This window comes from Arabidopsis lyrata (genome assembly GCF_000004255.2).
Source record: "Arabidopsis lyrata subsp. lyrata unplaced genomic scaffold ARALYscaffold_6, whole genome shotgun sequence".
NCBI classification, from domain to species: Eukaryota; Viridiplantae; Streptophyta; class Magnoliopsida; order Brassicales; family Brassicaceae; genus Arabidopsis; species Arabidopsis lyrata.
This window is the reverse complement of record NW_003302550.1, coordinates 9,164,282-9,183,499: the sequence shown is the minus strand read 5'-3', so window position 1 is coordinate 9,183,499 and position 19,218 is coordinate 9,164,282. Positions and strand designations below refer to the sequence as shown.

The 19,218-nt window shown below is 30.2% G+C and overlaps 2 protein-coding genes and 2 long non-coding RNA genes across 5 annotated transcripts; 2 read left to right on the top strand and 2 right to left on the bottom strand.

Annotated features, from left to right (window-relative positions):
- Nucleotides 1-73: 73 nt before the first annotated feature.
- LOC9308054 (probable receptor-like protein kinase At1g49730) lies at nt 74-2,335 on the bottom strand. Its single transcript, XM_021021719.1, has 7 exons — nt 2,029-2,335; nt 1,293-1,548; nt 1,157-1,209; nt 1,020-1,087; nt 809-904; nt 670-739; nt 74-594 (listed from the first exon to the last, which is right to left on the bottom strand). The coding sequence occupies exons 1-7, from the start codon at nt 2,099-2,101 to the stop codon at nt 287-289; spliced, it is 924 nt and encodes a 307-aa protein (XP_020877378.1). The 5' UTR covers nt 2,102-2,335; the 3' UTR covers nt 74-286.
- Nucleotides 2,336-2,586: 251 nt separating this feature from the next.
- LOC110227130 lies at nt 2,587-4,005 on the bottom strand. The gene is made up of 2 exons (XR_002330926.1): nt 3,716-4,005; nt 2,587-3,435 (listed from the first exon to the last, which is right to left on the bottom strand). It is a non-coding gene; the product is annotated as an uncharacterized LOC110227130 (long non-coding RNA).
- Nucleotides 4,006-6,650: 2,645 nt separating this feature from the next.
- LOC110227756 lies at nt 6,651-8,963 on the top strand. The gene is made up of 3 exons (XR_002331442.1): nt 6,651-6,802; nt 6,893-6,931; nt 8,566-8,963. It is a non-coding gene; the product is annotated as an uncharacterized LOC110227756 (long non-coding RNA).
- A 3,931-nt stretch (nt 8,964-12,894) lies between these two features.
- Nucleotides 12,895-15,381, top strand: LOC9310110. Of its 2 annotated transcripts, none has more exons than XM_002873997.2 (4): nt 12,895-13,000; nt 13,777-14,013; nt 14,426-14,673; nt 14,754-15,381. In XM_002873997.2, the coding sequence occupies exons 2-4, from the start codon at nt 13,800-13,802 to the stop codon at nt 15,141-15,143; spliced, it is 852 nt and encodes a 283-aa protein (XP_002874043.1). In that variant the 5' UTR covers nt 12,895-13,000; nt 13,777-13,799; the 3' UTR covers nt 15,144-15,381. The 2 variants fall into 2 exon arrangements, with proteins under 2 accessions (XP_002874043.1, XP_020877826.1); XM_021022167.1 differs by lacking the exon at nt 12,895-13,000 and adding an exon at nt 13,035-13,254.
- Nucleotides 15,382-19,218: the final 3,837 nt, after the last annotated feature.

The following is a 19,218-nucleotide window of genomic DNA, read 5'->3' as shown; positions in this document are numbered from 1 at the left end:
ACCAAAATTTACTAGCAACAATTTAGATTGCAGCTTAGAGAATTAGAGATTCTCGTGGATTGACACTCACCAGTACTTGATAAAAGAATTGTTTTTTCAAATAAGGTAAGAATATCAAAAGTTATATCAAGCAAGACAAGTACAATGCTACACTCTATTAGCTGTTTATTACATTACATCTAGAATGGTGTGAAAATAGGCAGAAGACTTAATACGGATGATGAACCACATGCCATCTCAATTTCAACCATCAAACCCAATTCAATTCACAAACAAAAACTAGTATTTATGTTGCAACATCGATCTTCTTCTGTAGATACCGGTATACATGTGTAATTGAGAATGAAGGAGGCTCATACCTCGTTTTTATGCAGAGTCGAGCAACGGCTAAGACTTTCTGGAGTTCTCTAGAGCTATAGTTGTTACCTAAATCTGGATCAATCATCTTATCAATGGAGTTTGCAATACACGAGTCTTGTACCCATTCGATCAAGTCTTTCCCTTGTCTGTCTGATGACTGTCCTGTGATCAGCTCCAACATCAACACTCCTAGTTGGAATATCACGTTTCCACATTCCTCATCCGCACATGATCCTACATACCAAATTTTCAAACCGTGAATAAAGCAGAATACCATTGATCTTGGAAACAAGAAAATTTCAGTTTTACCTTCAGAACAAGAATCATGGGTTGCTTTGGGATGGTTTTTTGGATGTCTGTTGACGCGGATATCTGAAATCTGTGAGAGGAAGATATCAGTTATTGAAATTTGGTTTGTTTGCACTGAACTTTGTATCTTCGAACTTACTTTAGGGGTGAAGTTTTCATCCAACATGATGTTACATGAGTTCACTGAAACATCATATATCTGTGCATCATTACTGCTGAAGATTAGCAAGTATTCCTGCAGTCAAAGAGCGGATCATAATCTTCTTCTGAGTCCCTTTAATAGTATAATCGGTTTATTGAATAAGCAAGCATACTCAAATTACTGTCCATGATGTGTAAAAGCAACTTACTAATGCAGCTGCGACTCCAATGGCTATCTGAATGCGAGTCTTCCAGTTCAAAGGAGTCTTAAGCGGATCTATCAAGAAAGAGACAAAAGTTCAATAAAAGGATTTTGTTTTGATGATTATGTGTTGAGGGTTTTTACCATTGAGGTGTTCTTTCAAGCTTCCATTTTCAATGTTGTCAAACACTAGAAGCCTGAAAAGCAAGAAGAAGAAATCATAAGCAAACAAACAAAAACATGTTTCTTTTCTTTAAAGTTTCAAGACTTATAAGGAAACCTCTTTCTTCCAATGCAAAACCCGCGAAGTGTAAGGAGATGACGGTGACGTAAGCGACCCAATAGCTGCACTTCCTCATCAAACCTTTCTCGTCCAAGATCAAGGGCATTAAGTTCTTTGACCAAAGCTACCTCACCACCTTTGAATTTAGCTCTGTATGCAGAGCCGTGATAGTTGCTGTAAATAACCTTACGAAAGCCTTGAGTTGCTTTGATTATTTCCTTGTATCCAAATCGTCTGATAAATTCTATTCTTCCTGTGATGATATCACAATTGAAGCTTGTATAAATTAAATTACTCCAGAATTTGGATACAAGGAGAAGATTTAAGTCAAATTCTTCTACTCAAAATCGACCAAACTAACCAAGTAAAGCTTAACAATAGAGTTCATCAACCATAAGTTCTTTAGAGTCATATAGAACTCAAACCAAGTCACTCAGATGATTCATAAAACTAAGAAACAGCCAATTGTATGGAAGAAATTGAAATCTCCAGGAGATTAGAACAGAGTATAAGCAAATCATAGTTTTTACTTCCAAAAACCAGTAGAACCCTAGAAGATATGAAACTATGTGACATCTATGAACTAAAACATCGAAAAGAGATTGATCTGAGATTAAAAAAAGAGTAGAAAGAACTAAGAAAGTCAAAATCCAGTCGAGAATAGTGGGAATCAAATCTGAAAACAGAATAAGGTAATTATTATTCGGGAGATTCCGACGAAATGGTGGATTACCGGAGCGAGAACGACGGAGCCAAGCAAGAAGAAGAAAGCGGATTCTGCGGCTGAAGCGAAGGCGATCATCCATGGCTGGCGATTCACTTTCCTTTCTTCACTGCTGGCTGCTTCACGAGGAGCTTGTATATCTTTTTGTCTTCTCTAATCTCTTTTTAATCTCTCTCTCTCTCTCTCTCTCGAGATGATTGCGGAAAATGGGATCTGATGCTTTCTTGGAAGTTTTGAGGAGTGTGTCTGTCAGTTGTACGAAAGCTTTCTTTGCCTGAGCTGTAAAATCAATCTCACGTCTTTTTTCTTCGTTTTTCTATTTATTTAATCACAACGGTTTTTTAATACTAAGAGCATGTACATGGTTGATACTCATAGAGTATCATTAACAATTTTTTAGTATTAATTTTAATATTTTTTTATTGTTTGAGATTTTTTATGATACCGATACTAAATATGTTTCTATTAGTGAAACTGGTTTAAGTATCATAAAAAAAAAAGTTTGCAAAATCGAAAATAAATATATAAAAACATAAGATTACAAAAGGTAATATTACAATCTAAAAAAACAAACCTAGAAGCATAAATATTACCCTCTAGCTTAAGGAGTAGTCCAAAGCAAATAATCTATGGTAAACAAAAAGTCCTAAAGGATAAGTAAGAAGAGAGGAGAGTTCCATCACAACACCAAAATTGCTTGAAGAAAATCAAACAGCTCACATACCAAACCAAAGCTTCTCTAACTAGAGAGAAACCAAATATATCACATGATTAAAGAATAACGTGCACACAATGCTCAAAGCCAGCTCATATCTGTAACCATTCAAGTAATACTTTTGTATTGGTCGCAATAAATGCATTTGGAAGAGAAGTCATCATTGGCTTCATGGTCGGTATAGCGTCAGGGAACCTGCATATACAAACAAGAGAATGTAACTATAAGAATGACGCATAATCTACAAGGGAAATTTGGTGTATGCAGATACAACTAGACTTAAGTAAAGATTCAAGTGTAGAAGATTTCTGATTTTCTGTAGTCTCTGTGGAAAGATCCCAAGAATCAAATCCATTTGCTAGTTTAAGTATGCACAAGCTAATTCAAGCTAATTCAATTCAATTCACTTCAGAACCGATAGACACAGAAGCTATATACACTCATGAGATATGACCATCGAGAGGAGTAAGATAACAAGTCCCTTGCCATGTGATAACGTTTGTAACAGCAAACACATTTCTTTGATGTAGCTTAGTGGTGAGGTAAGTGATAAGATTCCCAGCAATACCATAGTAAGCTAGCCTCTCACAACATTCATTACCAAGTATAAAAGGACAAGCTTTCCAGTTTCATGTTTTCTCCTTCAATGGTGGGTTTCCATTAAAGTCCACTGAACCATCTTCAACATACAATTTCGCTTCCTAGTTCAACAAAATTGCCAAAGACAACAATAAATTAGCTAACTAAATCAAGCAAAATTTGATCTTTATTTGCAAAACTCAAACATTGGAATCATCAACTAAATCAAAAACGATCAAGAACACTAAGATAAAACAGTAATTACCCAGAAAAGATCTCAATAAACCCAGAATAAAAATGCATAAGATCAATCTAAAGTCAAAAGTTTTGAAATTTCAGCAAAATCAAAATTCGCAAAACCTAATTGATTAACCGAATCCAAGAGATCGAAATTGAACAGACTTGTAATATTAAACCTTCTTCGATGAGAGGTCTTGCTTCTTCTTCAATGGAACCCATCGTTTTCGCTTTTGAGCTAAAACCAATTTAGATTCCTTACGTTGAAGCTACCTATCTATCGATACTCTATTAACATGCTATTTTAAACATGAAATCAGAAATCCTGATTTTTTTGTGATTTTAAAACAGAAATCAGAAATCCTAGATCACACAAAAGAAATGGAGAGGTGAAATGGAGAAGAAGAAGAATCGGTGGAGGAGAGAAGGGATCGGGGTTTGAGAGCAAATGATTTTTTTTTTCTCTGTAAAAAATACAATCATTGTCCAATAGAAAACTGACACGTCACATGAAACTGGGTATCACAAGTATCAGTGGACTGATACGGATCAGACCCAATTTTTGTGTTTGATCCATTATTAAATAGTTTTTGGGCTACTGATACCCAAAATAAATCACCCATGTACATGGTCTAAATAAATTAGTTATTAGAGATTTTCAGTTTTCCACTGCCTAGTTTTGTTTTGTTTGTTTGTTAAAAACTCAAATTATTTGTTTAAAGTATACTTCTCAGATCTCAGTGATTAATTATTAAACTTAGAAGAAACAAAAATCTCAAGTTTTTACATGTTAATGAGCCCCCTTTGTTAAATGAATAAAGTTTAAAGTTTATATTTCGAAAAATAATAGTATAGAGTTTAACAATAGTCAATATACAATTGTAATTAAAGTTTTTTTTTTGGGCTGCTTTCTCCTAATAAGTACTTTTCATAATTTCATTACCTTGGATAAGAATAACGAAATGTGGCCCCAAACTCTCCAGAAGATATTTGTCCTCAAATTTTTTTATTTTAATTTGTCTACCGAAGCTTAAACACCCTACGCCAGCATGCATAATAACGAATCATGATGGTCTTAAAGAGCATTCGATCTTTAATTTCTCTACAAATCAATATAATAAGTGTATGAACCCAGCAAAAGAGTAATAATAATCAACATAGAACATATCTTTCAAAAGAGAAAAAGAAAAACTTGAAAATACGTATATAGAAAACAGTCATCATCTTCTATATATGTTTTCATCTTATCTTATACTAGGTCCGGACCCGCACATACGTGCGGGGTTTTATATTTTGAAATATGCGGGTTTAATATGCGTTGTATAACATATAGTGAAAACGGGTATAACATATAGTGTTGTATAACGTACGTGCGTGGTTTTTTTGTTTGATTGGTTTAAAAGTTTGGAATGAAAAATTAGTAAGAAGGTTGAATATGTCTTGTATGACATATAGTGAAAACGGGTATAACATATAGTGTTGTATAACGTACGTGCGGGTTTTTTTTGTTTGATTGGTTTAAAAGTTTGGAAAGAAAAATTAGTAAGATTTTAGTAATTTTGATTGGTGAATGATTGGATATCTTTGTTTGGTTTTGTTGAATTATTTAGAAAGTTGCAAAATTGGTTGTAATATTTGTGAAACCAAATTATTATTTTGATTTATATTGTATATTTTTATTTCTTAAACTATAAAATTATTTGTTTGGTGATATAAAATTACTGTTTGTAATTTGATACAATTTTCATAAATATAAATGATTATTTAAAAGATTATGGCCCATGAATGATTGACCTTTTAATTTGGATTGGGCCGGAATTTTGATAGACCCATTAAGTAGTAGATAATGGCCCATGTATGATCCATGTTTTCGTTTTTTTTTTTTTTTTTTTTTTTAATTCAGAAGATGATCGAAACATTGTTTGTCTTATCCTATTCAAAGTAATGCAACCCCAAAACCCAGAAGATTTTTTCGATTTTTCAAACAATGTCAAAAGTTTAGATAATCAATCGAGTACGTCTCCGTATATCAAATTTCCATATAAGATTCGGTATTTCTTCAAAGAGGTAAGGTTTTTAGAGATTCTTCTTCAATCAATCTATTTTTATAATCTGTCGATTCATTTTACAATCTTTGTAATTCTATGTTTCAACAGAGATCTTGGACTATCACTGTGATTATACGAACTTGCATGAGTAAGTATTTTCAATTATATTTGTTGTTTAGATCCGAAATTGATTGTCTATAATTTTTGTGTTTAACCGGGTTACTCAATCTATTATCAAAATCTTCTATTCGTTGGAGTTAATATAAGCTATAATTTGATTTTGTATAGATTTAGACAGTAGATTTTGTTTCCTGAAAAGTGTTGATATTTAACTTGTTCCTAAATTGTTTTCAGATAATGATTTGATGATGATTTTGTCTAAGAAAGACGATTTACAAAGTTAAGTTTTCTATTACAGCTCTTACATAACAAAACAATGTCTTAATATATATGGTTCTGATTTTACCAAATACAATGTTTACAGAGAAGGCAAAAAAATATGTTTCGGTAAGTTTTTATTTAATATATTATTTTGTTGTTTTGATCATATATATGTGTCAGTGGTGATATATAAAATATATGATTTACGTACCGTTGTATTTTAGATGTATTTTACTGATTTGTGTAATTAAAATATATAATAAAAAGTATAGATATAGTAATAGTAGCATACTATAGAAGAATTGTTTTACACATATTGATTTTCTTTTTGATTAAACATATATTTTGTAAAACTGTAGTTATTAAAAGATGTAACAATTAGAATAATAGCTAATAGCCTAACAATTTTTAAAATTGGTTGGTTTGTTGGAAAACAATTAATATGAATAGTTACAATTTTTTATTTTTTTTGCAACATAACTACTATGTTATTTTTCACTGACATTTAAACGCAGAGTTTTAAAACGTGGGTCATAACCCCAAACCTAAAGTTTTGTAATGGGCTGTATAATAGAACGGTTGGTCCTAAAGTGATATTGCCCAACCTTTCTAGTATTTGTTATATTAATGATTATGTTTTTTTATTATCTGGACAAATAATTTTCTTTGGATCCATCGTTGTCTGAAAACGAAAAAAAAAATCAACCTTAAAAAAAAACTATTGTCGGTCGATCGACGATTCAGTAGTGAAATCGATACAGAATCCCCATAATTCGTCTTTGCTTATAGATTGTGATCGTCAAATTGTTAGTTCTACAAAGAGGTAAGCTTTTCTTGTGTGAGATCTATGTTTTTACTGTTTTTTAATCTGTGATTGAGTTTATAAATATGATTTTTATGTGATTCATTATAGATCGTATGTAAGGATTGTGAAGATCGCAGAGAAATTTGGGTAATTATTGAACTTTTCATATCTAATTCCATTGCAACTAATATTTTTTTTTGTTTCGTTTTGTTTGAACATGTTAGGTAGTGAATCAATCTGTTTCATCAAATTTATAGTGTAAAGAGACTAAATTTAATCAATTTGGAATCTATATTGTGTTTTTCGGTAAAGCTCTGAAACCTTTAAATAGATCTACTAATGGATTGTTTCTATAATTGTTTCAAATTTTTACAAACATTTTTATGGGTCCTTAGAAGAAGAGGGACCAAGAAGATAAGTATTTCTTTTTACGATCATTATAATACATCAGTACTTTTTGAAATATGTTACATGAATGATAGAAAGCTCAATATTACATTCATGATACAAATCTCAATGTCTGCAGGCCAAGTATTATTTTGCAAGTCTATTTCTTATGTAGGAGTCGGATTTCTAATTTCACTCGATTATTCGAGATATATAAATGTAACATTATTTATAACTTAGATAAGTATGTTCTTTATTCATTAGAATTCTTGTCATTGTAGACATTATCAAATAAATATATTAAAGGTTAGTACGATATGAGTTTAGGTTTACCTACTATTATTGAGTTTAAGTTAACTTAGTTCATATGAGCCTCTAAAAATCAATTATTTTAGTAACAAAATTCAATGTTTTTAAGATAAAACATCCGATTCTATTAACATAAGATTATGGAGAAGGGAAGTGTTATATATTCATTGGAGATACAGAAATATATGTTTGAAAGGTTAGTGCCTCTTTTATATTTACACTGTTGTTTACATTCATATTTGTCTTCGTATGTATATCATAGATTAAAACTACTTATATGTCTGAAAGTTGATTGATAATTTAGTTTACATAATAGAATATTACTTAATTAAACCAGAAACTGATATCTCCCAAAGTAATTATGTGTAAAAGTTAATGTTTGAGATTGTAGAGAAAGAAATTGAGTAGAATGACAATTGTTTCGAGAAATTGTTAAGAATTGTGGAAATATGCAATAAAGAGAAAATTCTTCTTGCCTCTCTTCAAGATGATTTGGTTGACTCTCTCTTCTTCTGAACATGGTCTGTCCCATGTTTTAACTGTAAAGAATATAACGGGTCAGGAATAATGTAACTCAATGTAACTAAATTAGATAAGAACCTTAAATCACATAGGCACCTCTTACATTAACTCTCTGCTAAGTCATTTTGTGGACGATAAGAGAAGATAGAAATGAAGTGAAGCTTTGTATGATTGTGTGTTCTAAAAGTTGATTATCGAGTAATCTATATATACTATTAACATATACAACTCTCATTTTAGGGTTTAGTTTTTTAAACATGAAAATATATTTGCGTATCCGAATTTAATAGAATCCTTAATCGAATATGCTTGATTTGATAGGATTAGAATCTAAAATGATTAAGTTTTGCATAATCATCGGAAGATATGAGATTAGTTTGGTAAGGTAGTGTCCGTGATTTATGTTATTCAAGATTTCAATTTATAACTTTTCTTGTTAAGGTAATCGAACTTATAGCATATATTCGCTGCTATGATTGTTCTCCAATTACACGTTTATAAATTAGTTTGTTTAGGTAATCAAATTTTATTTTTGGAATATAATATGGATTCAGTTAATGCAGGCTGTAGATATGAAGGCCATTTTCGATCATCTTCCAAGCCCTACTGACGCGGCCCAAGGACCCGCGTTTTTATAACTCTTTAAAAATTCAGGTGTGACCAAGGACCCGCGTGCTTTACCGTTTTAGCTTGGATAGAGACCCGAGAAGTATCCAAGATCCGCGTGTGTATTGATTGTAAGTATCCAAGGTTCATTCTAATCGGGTCAGCTATATTTTCGCAAAAGGATCCGAGTGTAGGATCCGAGATCCGCGTCCTAATAGAGGCAATTTTACAATTTTACCCCTCCACGGAATTTTTAAATTTGTCAATAAAAATATAAATTGTAATGGCATTCTCTTGTAATTTTGTACATATTGTAAGGTTATTTTTTATATAATCCTTCCCAATTAATAGTATAGATATATCAGTAATTCTTCAAAATATAAGTAATAAAACATTCTCCTTCTCACGTTCTTATATGATATCAATGATCTTGATTTGGTTATCTAATAATTTCACAACATAACATGTTATCAGCACAACTTTCTAACCCTTTGAATTTTCTTTTTTAAAACGTGGTATTATAAATCTTTGTAATTTACTATGCGCTCATAAAACTTTGAAATTATCATAATACTACGTTTTTGAAAAACTTATAAAGGATTAAACATACTGATAACATTGTTGTGAAACTATAAAATAAACCAATGCAAAATCATTAATATAAGATAAAATGTGAAAAGGAGAATGTTCTATTTTTTATATGTATATCTTTAAACAAAAGAATCATTTGTATATATAGAAAAAATATAAATCAAGTAAATTAAATGCAATTACAACAATTAAGTTACTTAAAAAAATTTAAAGTAAAATACAGTTATAGATGTTATCATATTACGTTTGGAAAATTAAAATAAAATAATTAGATGTTACACTTTTAAGTAAATGATTTCCTGCCAAGAAAGTGTTACCAATAAAAACGTTGGAGCTGGGCAAAACATCAAAGCCCAATTCTGATGTAGTTTAGTAGTTTCAACTTCCAAATACTTATGTGAAATCTAAGACCAACTCGAAACCCATTAAATCCCGGATAAGGGTTTCGTTATCTGTTAAAGTCTAAAATTTTATGAAATGAGTAAAGTATATCATCTCAACTAGGATTTCAACATTACCTACTTGAGAGACAATTGTGGAGAATGGTTACACTCACACATCTGGATTATAAAGAGCCATACTCCTTTCAGCATTATTGGGATCAATGACTTCTTCTGATTTGAAAAAGAGAGAAAAGTTGTTTCTCCAATCAAAAGAAGTCATTGATCCCAAATTCTCAATAATGCTAAAAGGGGATATGATTCTTTGAAGGGCAGCACGTAAGAGCCGACTTCTCCGGGGATGACTTCATTCCAACAGTAATGCACGTGATATTGACGTCAGTTAAGTAAGGCTCAAATCCTCAATGTTGGTCACGAACAAGGTGTTAACAACGTGTCTTCACTGACCGAAAAAACCTCTAATTCTTGGTTCTTTAGGCATACCATAACTCTAATAGCCATTAAGAACATTCGTATTTGTGTCGAATATCCGAATGTTTGCAATACTTAAAGACTCGTGTAGAGGTTAATAACTTCAGACGGAGGTGGGAGGTTGTCTACGAGGAGGACGTAGTTCAAACCAACGTTTGTTGATGCGTCTACAGAGCCACCATTATTGTAGTTGAACAGAAATGCCATACACGAGAGCATAAACAAAAATACTTTTTTTTGGATAATCTCTAATGAAACGTATTTATGCAAAACGAATATAGATATTTGTCTGAATAATGGACAGGCGAACCAAACCAAAATTGTTTCTCTTCTATTTGTTATGTGTTATGTTGTAAAACATAAGTTAACTTGTAGGTACATGCAATTTATATACATACAATAGTTTCACTTCCAAATAAATAAAAATTATTGATTCAATAGTTTGCTAAAATTAAATTCAGAAACTAACAATTATGAAATAAATCGATTTAAAGAGAAAAAAAAATAAACTCTAGTTAGAAACATCGACAATTGGGGCAGCTTTGATTCTGTTTCAGCCAAGAATCAATACAAAGACGATGAAAAACATGTCTACACATCTTTATACGGATAATATCATGGCCATCTTCAAACTCTTCAAGACAAATTGAACAACAAATCTGATCAAATCCTTCTTCTTCAATACCTTTAAACTCTATTTTCTCGATCTGCATCATATATCCGGTTTTGATGTCTTGTTGAGGATGTGGTGGCGTTAGATGTCCGGTTTCAATGTCTTGTTGAGTCATAGGCTGTGGATGATGGTTTTGGTGAGTCTCAAGACCTAGTTCCGTAGGAGGTTGATTATGCTCGTAAATATATCGTAAGATGCCAAGTACCATCATAATGATTAAGATAAAGGCATAAAACATAAACACCTGTGACTCAGACACCGTCGGAGACTCCATTGTCGATCGTAATATTACTTTTCTACCAGAGAGATCAAATTTGGACTTGAAGTTGAAGCAATTGCTTCATATCCATTATGATGAGAATTGAGAATCATAATACTTTTCACTTAAATTTCTATTCCATTTTAAAAACAATTTTTGTAAATTTATCAAACAATTTTTCCCATTTAGAGTTGAGTCTTTATTAATACGAGATATATATACACATATTTTAGATAAGTATGTTAGTTTACCATATATTGATACTTAATTTTTCATATGTTTGATGAAATAATTAATGTAAAGAAAAAAGAAAGAAGCTTTTTAATTATATGAAATCTCTGTAGATAAATAGAAAAAAATTTAGGATTTAGGATCATAATTTGGTGAAAATGAATTAATATCCCCTTGAATTTCTGACCCTCACAAATTAAGATGAACAACATTCAAAACTAGTAGCAGATCCATAAATGTGTATTTAACTCTCTTTTTTTCGAGCTTGTGAAAATTAAAGTTATATATATTCAGAATTATTTAGATAAAAAAAAAAATCTTCGAGCATATAAATTAAATCTGTTAATATCCCAAATTAGAGACTAAATAAAATAACAAACGGAATTGAATACTGTGAATATCATCTTTAAAATTTGATTACGAAATGTCCTAAAATAGATATATGGTGTTAACAACAAAAAAAAAGATATATGGTTTAGACGTTGAATATTGAACTCGCTAAATAAATAGTTCATGTATTTTTATCGGTGCGACAAAAAATTGAGTATTTTCAATTTTTCATAAAAAGAAAAAAAAATTTGGTGTATTTTTATAAAAAATTTCCTAAATGTTTTTGGGTGATTTGCAAAAGTGACGCTTTTGGCAGGTGGAATTAAATATATAGCACCACAAAGTTGGAAATGAAGTCCGTAGCATCTGAAGTACATGAAAAGACTAGAAACTCCTTCTCACTCGTCAGGATGGAAATGAGAAGCGCGTGAAGATGGCTGACAAAGTTGAGAAATAGGGTGACGTAAACGTCAAACAAAGTTGAGAAATGAGAAGCGCGTGGACTTCAAACAGAGGATAGAGTTGCCTTTATTACATAAAATATACACAATATCAGTTTCTTTTTTTTTTAAGCGTTAGTTTCTTAATTATTAATTTTTTATTGGCAAATTTCCCAATGTTTTTTTTTTCCTACCTAAATGTTTTTGTTATATGAAAAAAAAGAACTGCACAAGTTTTTTGTTTCAAAAAAAAAAAAAAAAAAAAAAGTTTTTTGTTTCTCCGACAGTCCGACCCGATTATACTTGGCAGCCTTGTTCAAAAACGCGGACTAGGCGGCCGATTAGTCGCCGGCGAGGCGCTCGGCGGTGGTGGACCGTTGCGATTTGTCCAAATCGGCTAACAAATCGGAGTTTCAGAAAAAAATTCATATTTTGTTTTGATTTAAGTTAGAAATCGATAGTTAACTAATAGATCTATCATAATTTGGTATAAACCTAAAAGAAAAACATGAAAACGATGGAATTGTGAAAAAAAAAACAAAAAAACGCAGAAACTAGGGTTTTGTTGTCGCAGGGAGAAAGGAAGGGGATGGGGGCAATTTTGTAAATTTGCGATTCTTAAAAAAAAAAAGAGATAAATATCAAAATTGAGCATCGAACCCTCGTTTCCAAGGTCAAAAGAAGGAGACAAACCACTGTACCACGTTATAATCATTGTACACTTACATTTTTTTAATATATATACATAAATCTAAATTAAAAGTATCTAAAGTTAATCCCTGAGTAATCCCGTTTAATCCCCGAGTAATCCCGCTAGGCGCTAGGCCCACCCCGGCCGCCCGACTAGCGCCTAGCGTTTATTAGAACAAGGCTTGGCAGTTGGCACATATCCGACCCGGAAGCCCAATTAGAGAGACCCAAATTTCACAAAATTAAAATTGTACATCGCTTCTTCCTCTTCTGCGTCGTCTTCTTCTTCCGCTTGAGTGGCTTCGGGTACGTTGTTAAACTCTCAAATTTCATCGTTCCTTTTTCTCTCACTAATTTTCTCATCTTTTGGTTTCTCTGTGATTTCTGATTATTATCTGTCTTCACTTTTAAACTCTTAGGAGATCGAATCGATGTTTTTTACTTGAAAGTTTCAATTTTCGTTTCCGATTGTCAAGTGTCTATTGAAATGTCTCTGAGAAATTTTTCATCTGAAAGCTGATATCGGTATACGGAATCCTTGGGACCGATCGATGATAACTGTGAGAGAAGAATTTGATATCTTAATAAAAGATTGTTGAATTGTTAAAATCTTAATTTTGAAGGATCCTTTTGTTTCCTTTGTAGTTGCTAAAATTTCTTGGGTTTATCTTCCTTCACTTTGCCTCGAATTGGGTTCCTGTTATAGCTCTAGAGTTTATTAAAAGAGTGTGGCTTTTCATGTATGAATGATGTGGGAGTGTTTGGTTTCATATTGTGGGAGGCCCTTTGTGGGTTGTTACTTAAGCTTTGTGGGGGCATTGTCATGCTTACAACGATTGACGTCTCTAATCATGACTGGTTCCAAAAAATCGATGCTTTGGATTGGTTTTGCAAGATGATATACAGTATCTGTAATCCATTTTGAATTGGTACATTAGGTTAAAGCTATAGCTGAATGGTGGCTTTATATTTTAGATTGTGTTTCTCTACGGTTTAACATGTTAATGTCCTTACTTCTTAGTTGGTATCAGAGATTGTATATCATGGTACCTGAATTTCATTCTGAGTTGTCAACTTTGCAGGTCAGATTTGAGAGGAAGTAAAAATGAGAAGACAGGGAAACTTTGCTGACTCACCTGCCAGTGCATATGGAACTGGACAGATACAGGACGCCCATTCTGATTTCCAAGGTCAATTAGAGGCATTCACGCCTGAGAGGGATCAGTCATATTCAGATTCACAAGCAGAGGGTCAATGGAGATGGGAAAGAGATGGCCCAAATATGTCAAGGCCTATGGCTACGGCCGTTTACAATGAAGGTAACTCTTTGCTTACTGAGTCTGTCTTTGACACAAAGACCTACCTTGGCATTATACGGAAAAACAACTATCATGTACTGGGTTTACTTCTTAAGTCTAATAGCAATGATATTGTTGTTCAGAAGTCTTGGTAAATTCAACAATTTCTGTATAAGCTACTGTACCAAGCAATGCTCATACTCATGTATGGCTTAGCTTCCTTTATTATGACCAACAGTTGTACCTTTAGTTGGTAAGTTTTTCCAATGATATTTTACATGAGATGAGAGGAATATTAGTTCTGGTTGAGATATTTGTGGAAATAGTAAAAGGAAAGATGAAATTTTTTACATGATTCCTTATGTTGATCTTGCCTCTAGTGTCTCTCGAGCTTTAGGTTTTATCTCTTGATTCCAGTCTTCTCTTTACACAGGACAACAAGGTGTTGATTCATCGAGGACGTATTATCGTGGCCAAATGGATCCAAAAGCAGGAATGGAGAAGCAAGGCAGCGATATCAGAACTCAACCACAACACCAAGAAAATCCAAAGACTGGTTATGATAATAACCGTGGGGTGCAGACATTTGAAGGTCTTGAACAGAAGTTCATGGATGATATAACAAGACTAGCAAAAGATCAAATCGAAGCAGAGGATGCAGAGATTGCCAGACATCGAGAGGTTAGCAACAAATTGGAAAGTTCTGCTACTGAATTACTCTAGTTTGGGTTTTAATTAGTTAATCTGAAATCTTTATACAGAAAATAAGTACCATAAATTCTCGATACGAAGAACAGTTAGCCACACTCAGAGCACGACACACAGGTAAGAGAGAAGAGATCATGAGAAAAGAATCACAAGCTAGGCAGCAACAATACAAGCAGCAAACCATGGGGATGATGGAACAGTACCATCCAAACGCGGTTGGTCCGGCCAATCTAATGCCATCTGGTCATCCCCAAGGTTACATTGGCAATGCTCAAGATCCAGCGGCTGTGGCGGATGCACCATCAAGATCATATGGCTCAGATCGGTTTGAAGCATACGGAGAGAGAGCTAGGTTTCAGGGCGGAAATAGAGATCACGGGTTCGAGCCTAGGGGTCAGTACCCTGGTGGGAGTGTCTATGACACTGCCTCACGGTTCTACTGATGTGATATTTACTTGAACATAATGTGTTTTAGGGGATTCACTCCCACTCTTTTTTTGGCTTTATAGATAAAAAAATTAAGCTTTTCAGACTATCCGGAATTTGCAAATGAAATCAGGGTTCCTTTTTTTTTTTTTAATCCTGACGAGAGCATTTTAGAATTTATTCATTGTTGAACCATTTAAAGTAATTGCTGTACTTATGCACTTTCCAAATAAAAATTAGAAAATTTCGAGATTATGCAGGATTACTAGTTTTATAACTTATAAGCCAATTTGACAAAGAAACAATAATGAAAATTATTCAGAAAACAGGGTAAATATGTTTTTGTATAGTTTCTTCTAATAAGTATCTACTAGATCCTGACCCGCACGTATGTGCGGGATTTGAAATTTTAAGAAAATGTGTTGTAATAAACTTTTTGTAAATATAAAATATTTTGTTGTTTTGGTGATATATATTGTTGTATATATATTATAATATACGCAGAAAATCGTAGAATGCAATTTATATTGTTTATGACACAATAGTTAATGTTGTGAACCATACGTCAAATTTCGGAGTTTGAAATTGAAGAGTAAATTAGAAAAAAAAAATCTTATTAGATTAGAATATAATATAGGTTAGATTGATGTAAACAAATATTTATTTTATATATTATTTATAAACCAATCTTAGATTAATTGTGAGATAATCAACGACGTGGATGTATGCATAATATTTATAGGAAATAGATTGTACATGAAATTAGATTTTTATTTGTGGATGATGACGAAAAATACTAATCTTAATTGCATATTTTAAATATATGATGACCAAAATTTTAAAAAAAACTTAAATTTCCTATGATCCTTATGCATGCAAATATGGTGATTATGATTGTTCAAATACAAGTAATGAGCTGTTAACAAAATTCTATTAATGTTTGTTTCCAGAAAAGAAACTATTCAAGTTTAATAGAAAAATAAGAATATTGGTGTGAATGAATATTTTCTCATTTTGAAGTATTTGCTTTGAAAATTTAAACATTGGTCTTTAAATTATATTTTAATATTTTTTGAAAAAATAAAATAATCGAATTTAGAAGAATATAAGCTTGTAACAATTTGAGACGAAATAGAATAATTTACTTGATTTGATATATTAATTTATTTGGCTCTAAATAAAATAATTTGGAGATATAGTAACTATTATAATATGTTTTAAAATATATATTTTTATGTAATTGAAATTAATTTTAATGATATATATTTAAAATAATGAACACTACCCATTTCTAAAAAATATATTTCAAAATTTATATCATTTAAATTCTAATTCAAATGTAAAATAATTTAATCTATACTGAAAATATTATCTAGATATTTAGAACCTAAAATCCAAAATTATTTGTTGAATAGGTTATATTTTAAAGGATGAAACTATTTAGTATAGATTATATATGACAAATATACTAAATATTTTTTCATATTTGGAAAATAAAATACTAAAATCGTTTTTTCATGTATACTACTAATCAGAATTAATTAGCATAGTTTTGTTAAGGAAATGTATTAAAATCTAAATTAAATGATAATTTGTTACAATAAATTAGATTTATTAGAAATATCTAATAATATATTACCAAAATAAATAAGTTTATATTTATAAAATTTCGAATTAATAACTTGATTTATTTTTTATAATTTTTTGACAGCAAATAACTTGATTTATTATGGAATCTTTAAACTATTTCCAAAAATATTGGGTAGTTATTATTTTATTGATTTATTTTCTATTATTTAAAAATTGTTTTTTTTTTATTTCTTGAAATTTATAAAAATCAATGGCATTCTATGTAATAATCTACAACTTAAAGGTTTTTTATTATTTAATGATTCCCAATTAATAGTATAGATGGTAACCTTAGGATATATAAATATACTAGTATTAAGGCCCATGCGATGCATGGGATAATATTATAATTAAAATTTATTTTTAACAATTAATTTACATTTTTATATACAGTATAAAGATGAATAAATTAAATATATAAATGTTAGATATTTTTTAAAAAAAAACTAATTATAGTAATGTGTAATATTATATTGGCATAAAGATTTAATGAAAATAAAATGAGACTAAACAAAAATGAAATTATCAATTCTAAGTAGTAACAAAATTTTCATTGTTTGATTTATAGATTAAAAAAAATCATTGTTTGATTAAAATCACAATCATTGTTTAAGCAAAATCAGATCTATTAATTGTTATAAAAAAAATTGAACGTGGGAGGAAGAAATGAAAAGGTCTTTTTTTTTTACTTTTGATTAATAGTAAATTTAATTAGTTATGAGGAAAAAAAGGAGAAAACTGTGGGGAAAAAAAGTGTTTTCTCAAATCTATATTATTAATTGGGAAGCATTGGATAATAAATAACCTTATAAAGGGTAAAGAATTACAAAAAATGTCATTGGTTTTTAGTGTTTTTAAATAACCTCATTAAGGGTACAATAGTAATCACAAAATTAAAATATTTAAATAAAAAATAGTTTAATTCTTTTAAATAATTATTAATTTCCAAAAAAATAAACTAATTTTCTCTCTCTTATTAATTATAAACGAAAATTTGAAATTAATTTTTAAAAAATTGTTAACCAATAGGAATTGAAAAACTAAGATTTGATATCCAACTAAGACTTTAATTCAAAAATAAAACAAATTTTAATAGACTATTCTATATCAAAAATAAAAAGAAAAATAATATCATTTTAATTCAAAATTAAAAACACTATCATTTAAAAGATTTATCAATGGAGGAATTTAAAATTAAATTTAAAATTGTGTAAGAAAATTAAATACAAATATTTTAAGATTCAATTTTGTTATAATATTTTCACAAATTTTAAAATATAAAACAAAATTTTATTTCACAATTTCTAAAATACGATATTAGGTATTAACAACTCTTTATATTTATGATGAAATAAACTCAAATAATAATAAATTTAAAGTAATTATCATTATAGCTTTCGTTTAAAGCAAGTTTGATAAATATCTAACAATCTATTGTATATATTAAATTTTAAATTATTTTGCGTTTTATTTTTTGCTTTTCAACCGGATCTTCCTTAAATAAATCCCTAATATATTGCACACAGTTTTCAAATAATGTAAACTAATTATATATTTTGAATTCAAATTATGCAGCAATAGCATATCCCTTTTAAAGATGTATCTCAAATTTTTATTTTTAGTCCAAAAATCAAATTAATTATGATTAAACAATAAAAAGAAGAATATGCAAAATTTAGCTAAGGAAAAAAACATTAATAAATTTGTTAAAATATATTTGTAACTTTAGCAGCATATATATTAATCTACAAAACTCACAGTATGTATTGTATGGTATTTAAAAGTATGCAAATAAGAATTTGGAACATGATTTTAATGGAATGAAATGAGAATAGGAATTACGAGACGGGATGAGAGGGGAACATAAATTAAAAATCAAACTAAATACCCAACTGGTATGAGTTCAGGTTATAAGCACTATATAAAATAAATTTGTTTACATACATAACCCTGTACGTACATTTTCAGTTACACATATTCTATTTATGCCGGATACTGGACTGTCATATTTTTATTTCACGTATACAAGATGGGTTATGGGACCAAGAATTTATGACAGATATATGACGGAATATGTTTCCCGTTCTAAAATAATTACGCCTAACTAATATACATGAAATAACCAAACTCAAACCGAATCTATATCCTATTTAACACATATAATCAAACTATTAGAAATGTTTTGATTAGTTTAGAAAATAAAAAAAGTAACATCATTTAACTTTTGCAACTAAATTATATCTTAGTTTTATCTTAAATATAATTTCGTACGTACGTGTAGGTCCGGATCTTAAAATATAATTATGCACTAACGCAACTGAATTTCGTTTATTGCTCTAATTTTATATTATTTGTACTATTATAAAGTTCACTAATACAACAAAATATTTTATATTTTTAAAATCTATATAACAATTTCTAAAAAAATATCTCTACACGTACGTGTGAATCCAAATCTAATAC